This window comes from Cheilinus undulatus, linkage group 10 (assembly GCF_018320785.1).
Source record: "Cheilinus undulatus linkage group 10, ASM1832078v1, whole genome shotgun sequence".
Lineage (NCBI taxonomy): Eukaryota > Metazoa > Chordata > Actinopteri > Labriformes > Labridae > Cheilinus > Cheilinus undulatus.
This window is the reverse complement of record NC_054874.1, coordinates 21,022,048-21,031,935: the sequence shown is the minus strand read 5'-3', so window position 1 is coordinate 21,031,935 and position 9,888 is coordinate 21,022,048. Positions and strand designations below refer to the sequence as shown.

General features: G+C 42.1%; 1 protein-coding gene across 1 annotated transcript; it reads left to right on the top strand.

Annotated features, from left to right (window-relative positions):
- Positions 1-4,163: 4,163 nt before the first annotated feature.
- Positions 4,164-7,451, top strand: kctd12b (potassium channel tetramerisation domain containing 12b). Its single transcript, XM_041798024.1, has one exon. The coding sequence runs from the start codon at positions 4,881-4,883 to the stop codon at positions 5,730-5,732; it is 852 nt and encodes a 283-aa protein (XP_041653958.1). The 5' UTR covers positions 4,164-4,880; the 3' UTR covers positions 5,733-7,451.
- Positions 7,452-9,888: the final 2,437 nt, after the last annotated feature.

Below are 9,888 nucleotides of genomic sequence, written 5' to 3'. Positions count from 1 at the left end.
TCTTGTTTCCCCTTCATGTCACCTGTCTTGAAAGATGTATGATTGCCCATACTGAGGGAAATGAGGCCGTGCATATGGGTTCACATGGGTGCCGCAAACACCTCAGAAAGAGAATGCAGTGTCTGTTCATTTTTGTTGATCGCAGAGAGTGTGTCATCAATCAATTACTAGTGCAGCTGTCTGCAGAAAATGCTGAGTTTGCGGGGATCAATATGCAGACATACCCATAAAATTCTCCATAAGTTAGCCTTTTCTCTTACGATAAGATCAAAGAAGTCAGCATTATGAGTGGCTGCTCTGCCTTGGCTACATGCAAATTTAGCAGCAGAAGTGCATCTTTGTATTTAAGCACTATCTCTCTCCCGAGCCTCATCTCTGCTTGTTTGAATCATTAGAGCATCAAACACCCACACACGGATACACCTAACAGCCCCTGAAGGCCATCACGGTGATGAGAACTGACAGACGTACACAGATAATCCAGCCGTTGCAGAAGGTCAAACTAATTTATTTGATGTAGTCATTTTGTCCATATTTCTGGGGATCAATGGGCTGTGGTCTGGATGTGATTAGAATGATGAAACTAGCAGTAAAAAATACAGGGTTGCATGCCCGTGTGCAGGGATTAAAAATTTACATGGAGAGGTGATGAATCATACACAATTGTTTAGCGATTTCATTGTTTTCTGGCTGGGGTTTATAGTGGGTACTAATCCCAAATAGTTCATGGCAGTTCTACATATGTTTTGATTTTTTCTTTCTTTTTTTCTGGGCTGCATGAGAAATCCTTGTGTGTCATAGCTATCTGCATATATTACTAAAGGGAATAGTAAATGGAGCAAGGACTGTGTCATCATCTCATCTCATTGGCATACACCACTCTCCTGTTACCCCACGGATCCTTCGGTGGTGTCCACATAAACCAGAATGGTCCAACTCAGATTGTAGACGACAAGGCTGTGGTGCTGTGAGCCAGCCTGGGCCCGCAGGGAAATCAGAGCCAGTATGCTTGGAGACGGCTGAAATTGGCCTGTTGATTATCCAGAGAGAGGACTGTGAGGGGGACTACACATCATAAGTGAGAATATGAGACAGCCTGTTGATTATGCAGGTCAGTCTGACTCACCAGTACTCATCAGTGCTGTGTTTACTACCTTATTTTGTTATCTGATGCACCTCAGCTGAAACATTATTGAAAAATGAGAGGCGGATTATGAACTGGCTTGTTTTGACAAAGTGTGATTTATCAGGGCAAGGTTGAAAGACAATCCTATTTCACTTTAAAACGTGTTATGGATAACTGCTAACTATATTTCTATCAGCAGAGACTGAATATGAGTTTAACAGTGATTTCATAATGTCTTTATAAACTTGAGGCCGACAGCAGGAGTAGGATAAGATTAGTTAAAGACTTCTGAGGAGCAGATTTTCAAGGAGCGTGACCCAAGGTTCGCAGCTGATTGTTTAGAGGTCAGGATGAGGGTCAACACCTGTAAGTGAGGGAGCTTAAGTATCTCAAGGTCTTGTTCAAAATGGGGCATGAGATTGATGGAGGGATTGGTGAAGCAGCAGCAGCATTGTGGATGTGCCAGACCATGGAGACACCCTCACCTATGGTCATGAGCTTTGGGTAATAACCAGAGTTGGAAAGACCAGAGAAAGTGACTGTCCAATAAATCAGCTTAACTAAAAGGTAATTAATTTAATGTTTACTTAAAATAGTGTGTAGCTACTTTTTATGCATATGATCTTTCCTTGAAGATAAGAAGAAATAAATGTCCAACAAGGTTGTGTAGGTAATGGCATAACTACAGTGGATTCTGAAAGCATTCAGACCCCCTTTTTCATTTTTTTTATGTTGCAGCCTTATGCTACATTTGAAAAAAAACCCACATTTTTTCTCATTAATCTACACTCAGTACCCCATCACGACAAAGGTAAAGGCTACAAAAATGCTACTGCACTGAAAGTTCCCAAGAGCATAGTGGACTCCATAATTCTCAAATGGTAGAAATTTGGCACAACCTGGACTCTTACAAGAGCTGGTCACCAGGCCAAACTGAGCAATCAGGGGAGAAGGGCCTTAGTAAAAGAACTGACCGAGAACCAGCTGGTCACCCTGACTGGGCTCCAGAGATTGGAGATTGGACAAAGTTCCAGAAGGATAACCATCACTGTAGCCCTCCACAGCTCTATGGCAGAATGGCTACACTCAAAAAACGCTACTCGACTACAGTAACATGAGTAAAAGTAATTTGTTGTGTTTTTTTCATCCCCGGTAATGAGTAAAAACAATCAGTTTGCAGATATGAGTGGCTGAAATTGGTTTGCTCCAAAGGGTGTCTAAGCTCAGCCGTAGAGATAAGGTGAGTTCAGACATCTGTAGGGATCTCTGTGTCGAGCCGCTGCTCCTTTGCATCGATAAGAGCAGGTTGAGTTGGTTCAGGCATCTGTTTAGGATGCCTCCCATTTACTCCCTTTGGAGGTTTTGCTGGCACGGCCATCGGAAAAAAACTCAGGGTTGACCCAGAAGAAATATCCCTTCCTGCCTGGGAATGCCTCAAGAACTCCCAAGAGAATCTGGAGGATGATGCTGGGAAGAGAACATCTGGGATAGCCTGCTGCCACTGTGGCCCATACCCGGGTGAGCAAGGAAAAAAAAGATAGATATACTTCTGCAATTAGCAAAGTGTTTTTTGTTTTTTTTTCATAATACAGACAGGGAGGAGGGGAAAGAATCCATTAACATTGCAAGGAAACTCATACGCAGTGTCCCAGTTTCAAAAGAGTGGCAACATTTTGGTATAAAAATATTGCCAACATAGTTGTATGAATTAGATCATGTGCAGGAGTTTGCCTGTAAAATTTGATGATAAAAAAACAAGAACTTACTCAAATTTAGTAGCCAAGGACATCTATTTTTGTTGAAATAGGTATCAATATCTGATTTTTCAAAGAATCACTGTGAGCTGAACTTTTCTGGTATTTATATAATGTACATTATAGAAACAAAACCATTTATCAAATATGTTTATGTCAATCAATCAATCAGTATTTAGCCAGCAATTCATGTCATCTGTTATATCAAAACACTCTGTTTACAAAGGCCCTTTGTAATTCCACCAGATATAAGTATTGGACCTCTAAATGCAAAATGGAAAATGGCCCATTTTAGCTGAATTTAATTCAAAACCTAATGATTTCCTCCCCAGACATGTTTTAAGATGTTTGATCATTATTGAAAAAAGCAGGCAAAATATTAAACCTGTTGCTACTGTCTCTTTGACTGATCAATGATATCTGAATACTTCTAATTTCATAGTTTTATGTTTGATGTGCAAAAAAAAAATCCTACTCCAGAAGTATCAAAGATTTGTTCTGAGAGTAAACGCGCATGCACTCAATTTATACCTACATTGCTCCCCTCCCAAAATGTATCTTTGCATCAAACTCTCAGCACTTAAAGATGGTCATCAAAATAACCTTAAAAGGGCACATTTAAAGTCATGGATGACTTAATCACAACTATCCTTGACTCTGCACGTGTGTTTTTCCATACCACCATATCACTGCCTACCCTGTGTTCACTAGATGTCACTGTTATCCCAGCATTCTCAGTGACACTCTCTGCTCTGATCTCTGAGTGTAACCAAAAATAAATGCATGAAAATTAAATGCACACTCATTTATAACTCAGTGGCTTGGATTTTATGTGGGACTCAAGCAAAATAAGAGCAGGGTGGGGCTGTTTTTCTGGCTCTGAGTGTTTATTTATTCAATCAAGGACGCACAGTGTCTAAAATAGGCAGAAATGGGGGTTAAAGTTTGATTGTTAACTACTTATTGTTGGTTTAGTGGTGAAATGTATACCTATGAGTAAAAAGTAGAGGGAAACTGCAAAAATAACCCCTGTTAGGAGGCTTTATTACGATTATTAATGTATGAATGCAGGAGAGCTACTGCTATGCGTGTAAATACAACTTTGTACATACTTCCACACTTTTTGTGTGTATGTATGTTTTTAGTAGGTATAGTAAAGGATGTGAACATTTACAGTGAAGGATATTTTGACCTGGATCATAGCAGAGGCACGTCACCGCGGGTGGGTGTGGCTAACCGGTTGAAGATCTCAGTATTCTCCGTTATGTTGCAGCAGAGTTACAGACTGACACGAGAGAGGAGCGGAGGGACGCTGACCAGCTCGCGCTCATTTGAACCTCCGCGAGTGATGGAGAGCACAGAGATTTTTATGTACGCTTTCCTCGCCTCTGACTACATCTTTAACATCTTACTCGTCGCGTGGATTTACGCCACCGGGACACCCACAGAGGTTACCAACTATGGATTGCCTAATTGAAGTTGGGCCACCTGATCCTGTTTGCGCCAGGACAACCGACCGACAGTAGTGTAAGAGAAGTCGTTATGGACAGTTGTTGTGCAAGTCGTGCATTTCCTGCTCAGAGAACTGGAGTCAAAAGCAGAATTTCAATCTCAGGATTTCACATCTCTCTGCGCGTAAAGGACGCAGAAAAAACGCGTCCGTCCAACGCTGCATGAATAGTTCTGCGCTATGCTTTAGTAATAATGGAGGAAAGCTGTAGTTAGAAGTGCAAGGCATGCCTAGGCGACTGTTTTGTTTCTGTAGGCTTTGATGTGACTGGCGGACAGCTTTTTTAGCGCGCATACCAATTGTGCGCTGCAGCTTAGTTGCTCCATTTCCACAGGAGATCAACCGCAGCAGGACCTGAAATCTGTGACAGGCAACAGGCCTCAAGATCACTGTGACAGGTACTCTGAAAGCTCTTTATTTTTACTCTTTCATTCCAAGCAACAAGAGTTTTCTTTTTTGATCAAGTGCTCCTGTGAGTGAGGATTAAGCCATGGCTTTACCAGACAGTGGCATTTCTGCAGAGGAGGTCCCTTTTCCAGAGATTATAGAGCTCAATGTTGGTGGCCAGGTGTACATAACCCGCTATTCTACCCTCACAAGTGTACCAGACTCCCTGCTGTGGGAGATGTTCAGTCGAAAGTCAACCAAAGGACTGGCCAGAGACACCAAGGGTCGCTTCTTTGTGGACCGTGACGGCTTCCTGTTCCGTTACATCCTGGACTACATGAGAGACCAACAGCTGGTCCTTCCGGACCATTTCCCCGAGCGCGGTCGTCTGCAGAGGGAGGCCGAGTTCTTCAACCTTCCTGAGCTTGTCAAGCTGCTAGCGCCCAAAATCAGCAAGCAGAACTCCCTTGGCGATGAGGGATGTCAGAGCGATCCAGAGGACTCCTCACCTGGGATCGACTCGGCCCGGAACCTCAGCTCTCTGGGTGCTGCCGCAGCTGCCTGTGCCAGTCTGGTGCCCGGCTCCATGGATGGGAAACGCTCTGGGTTCATCACCATTGGCTACCGGGGTTCGTACACCCTGGGCCGAGACAGCCATACCGATGCCAAATTCCGCCGGGTGGCACGGATCATGGTGTGCGGAAAAACCTCTCTGGCAAAAGAGGTGTTTGGAGAGACACTAAACGAGAGTCGAGACCCTGACCGCCCCCCTGAGCGCTACACGTCCCGCTACTATCTTAAGTTCACCTTCCTGGAGCAGGCGTTTGACAAGCTGGCTGACGCAGGCTTTCACATGGTGGCCTGTAACTCAACGGGAACCTGCGCCTTTGCCCATGAGCAGACCGACGACAAGATCTGGACCAGCTACACTGAATATGTGTTCTACCGTGAGTGAGACTATCGGCTTTGTTCCCCTATCGGTCCTTGTATCCTGTCTCCAAGTCCCCCCCCTCTTCAGCTTCCAGCCATCCTGCCCCTCCCTCTCTCTCTGAAGGCCCCTTCACCAGTAGATGTTAGACGTTGTCCCTCTCCATCTTCCTCCGCTGCCCCCAGCTTTTATCCAACGACCGTCTGACTCTTCAGGTTGAATTTGCGGCCCTCACCAGATCCATCCTCTCATCTTCAGGCCCAGCTTTTGCCCCCTGCTTAGTCGTAGCCCCCTGTCCTCACCACAGCTGCTCCTGCAGAGACCTTCTATGTACTGTTTCCCTTTTGTACTCCATTGCATCTGCCTTGGTGAAGCACAATATCCAAGAGCTAATTTTTGCTAAAATAAAAGTGCCCTGGTGTGTCGATATGACTGTGGCAGGCCTGAAAGGGGAAAGGGCTTCAAAGAGTGGCTGTGATTTACAGTGTGCAGTAAACTTTGCCTGCTGAGGGGACTTTCTGCTGCACCTGTGAACTAAATTACCAAATAATCGGACATCTTATCAGCCTTGAGGGACATGAGCATCCCCCAGCACAAGAAAGGACACAAAAACCTTTAATTCCTTCAGTTTTATGAACCGTGTCCAGTGCCATGTGGTTGGGAATGTGCCATATAGTTTTATCTGTTGGGCCCTGTGAATGGGGGTTTATACAACACAGCCACATGGATGGGAAAGAAAGGGAAACATGGATTGTAGGTGTAAGGAGTTTCCTTTAAACGAAATAGCAACAGGCTTTGATAATAAAAACAATAGAGGCTGAAATATCAAGGGATCTCGTAGACAGAAAGGAAAAAAAAAGGTTGCCAGATAAAGTGTGTATTGATTGTGCAATGGAGCTTACAGTATTTTAATCACCCACACGGGGAGGGCAGAGGAGATGGAGGGTGTTACATCAATCACATCGCTCTATGTGCTTCTTTGACGTTTCTTTTCTCACTTACAGTAACAGTGAGGTGCTTCTCCGGGTGAGCTTACATCATGATTACATGTTGTCTTCAAAATAAAACAAAAAAACAAAAAAAAAAAAAAAAAAAAACGTGGTAGAGACTTTAGCGGATCACGTTTCAGGTGTTCTGTAAACAGTAATGTTATGCTTAATACTCAGTTCAGTATTAGTTGAAGCTGTTGCATATTTTATGATAGCTCTCACTTACTGTGTACCCATAAGAAAGGGAAGGATCAGCCTAATGTTTCTTCACAGCTGTAGCAAGGGCGATCATAAAAGTGATGTCTGTTATAAAAGACATGTTAAGAAAGAAGGTGGTTTCCAAATACAGCCTCAGGACAGGTCATATACCTCAGACTTCAACACAAACCGAAGGAACTGCAACTAAAAACATCCATGTACAGATGCAGACACAGTTAAAGACAAAAATCCAAAATGTAAATGCTTCAGTAGGACTGTGAATAGGAGGTTGAATATATAAAGATTGAGGCAGGATTTCTCAAGTGCTAGAAGAAGGTGTCAGGTTGTAGTTTTGTCACAGCCTCTGACAGTGACAATAAATATATTCTGAAATGTCTTGAAACCGCAATGTTGTGTTTCAGTGTGATGAAGTGCTGTTGACATCTGAGTCGATATGTTAGGCCTGCTGCAGTGTGTCGCTGCAGGCGTAGACCGCACTGAAATTAAAAGTGTTCAGCGAAAAGCAAATGGATTTGTCAAATAAAAGATGTTTCCTTTCTATCTGGGTCTTATTTTCCATTCATAACCGAATGTTTACTCAGTATTGTTGAATGGCTTTTAGTACAGTGGTGCAGGCTCAGTTCAATTTCTAATTTTCATGGACAATGTAACTGAATCACAAGCAGACCAATTCAGAAAATTCAACCAGTCGTTTCTATTTAATAGAGTGTCCTTGGACATTAACTCTGTGTCACATTAAATGTTGAACATGCCACCCTCAGGCATGATCCCCCTGCATATCCCATCTGCTATTCTACTCTTACTCCACATCCTTTTTTTGTTTTTTTTTTAATGGGATAGTTGACCAGAAAGCAGAGCCAGACTTAAATGGGGACATGCAAAGAAAACAGGCTGTTAAAGCAGCCTGCAACAGCTGTATTTTGTAGGCAATAATTGACCTAATTATATCATAAAGAAGAGAAAATCTTGAGCATAAAATCTAGCTCTGTGTAATGCTCTACAGTCTTCATTAAATCATTTTTATTTGGCACATGCATTCATATCCAAAGCTGCACAATTTGCACGTCAGCAAGGATTTATTTATGTAGGTGAGGCGGTCACTTGTGGTTGTATAAACCCTGGCTCTTATAAGTTTTAAAGAGATAATCACATGCTAATTACCTTAGTATAATACCTCTAAACCAGATCTCAGCCTGGCCTAGATAAAGTTGATGAGCCTTAAAAATGTATGTGGATCCCTTCCTGGAAAACATATGATTTTAGGGAATGCATGACAAATCCCTCAGGACAATACAGAGCCCACAATGTCCAAAAAACACAACATTCCTCTGTCACTGTCCTCTGGCACGCTACTGCACCACAGGAACACCAAGGTCAGTCATTAGCACACGCATACAGAGACATGCCTCACATGTGTGAAATTTCAGGCATCAGTGTCCAAAACTGCTCCCACTCTTTACCTCCGTGAGTCGCCTCGAGACTCGACATTCAACAGTGGATGTGTGAGAAGTGTTGACACTCTGACATGAAACAGCAGCAAGCTTCACAAACCAGGCTGATGAAACACTGCTGGCGTTGTTTCTTTTCTTTTTTTTTATGCTCTGTTGTGAAACTTCTGGCAAGAAAGTTTAGCATGGCAAGAAAGAGGCCTGGAAGGTTAAAAAGAGGGCATTTTCCCAGGAAAGTTGCTGCCTAGTCAGACTGGAATGATATTGATGCCTCTATAAGACCATCAGTATAAAGATGAACTATTTTTCAGGGATGCACAACATTATCAGCACAATATTAATATCAACAGATTGTAACTTAAGAGTAAATTGGTATATTATGGGAACATTCTGCTGGTCAGCTGGTATATCAGCTGCAAACAGTAGAATGAAAAAATGGAAATGGACCAGGATGCACATCTGCACTCATTAGCTTGATACTAACACATAATGGAAATGACCAGTTAGGGGCTGACAGATTTAATATTAATTGGTGCTAAATGTATCTCAAGAATCTACCTATTTTATGCAACAACACTAAGATAAATATAACTTTTAGTTGATCATTTAACTAAAAATATTCAGTAAAACAGTTTCTCCTGAGTTAGGAGAAATGCACCTTAAATGAGTCACCTGCTATTATTACTTTCTTCTTCTTGTGTCTAATGGCAGTAGGCAAACAACATTCAGATGCACTACACTGACTGTCTTGTAGTGGTACCACATTAAATCCAGGCCCAGGTAAAAATAATGAAAAAAAATTACTTAAATAAAAATCCCATAAAATCTCTCTCTCTTAAATAAAAAAAAAGTTATGACTGAATATTAAAAATCACTGCCCATTCCCTGCTGTACCTTATCAGATGAGCAATGTTTCTGCTTTAGGCTGAACCTTGTATATATATATATCGATATTGATATCTGTATCGGCAGAAATGAGTTGGGCTAAAACATCAGATATCGGCAAAATACAAAATTGTTCACCCCTATTATTTGTACATAATTATTTAGTGTTTCAAACTGCTGTGGGGTGTAGGTATCAGGGGATGTGTGAGAAGGCTCAATTTATGCTCCCTTTGCATACAAAAACTACTCTGTGTGTTTTAAACGGTAAAACCATCACTGCCCACAAACTCACATTCATGTGTTACGAGTTGGATGTTGAAAAAATCCACTAGGGGTCGCTGTCTCGCACAGACTCTGTGCCCAGGTGAGATAACATCTTATGGTCACTATCGTGCGCCAGCCTCTTAACTCCAGCATAACTACTTGAAAACAAAAAGCTGCATTTTCAGTTATGAGTCTTTAAAGTTATATCTTTCTATAATCAAGCTATGAAGTATAAAATAGACTTTTATTGGTTTGCCAAATGCACTGAGAGGAGTCTGGCTTCAGAAGCTTTATTTATTTATTTTTTTTTTAACTTTGTTCATAAAGTCTGGTATAATCGCATTGCAAACATAACAGAGTAAGCAACATTACATAAGT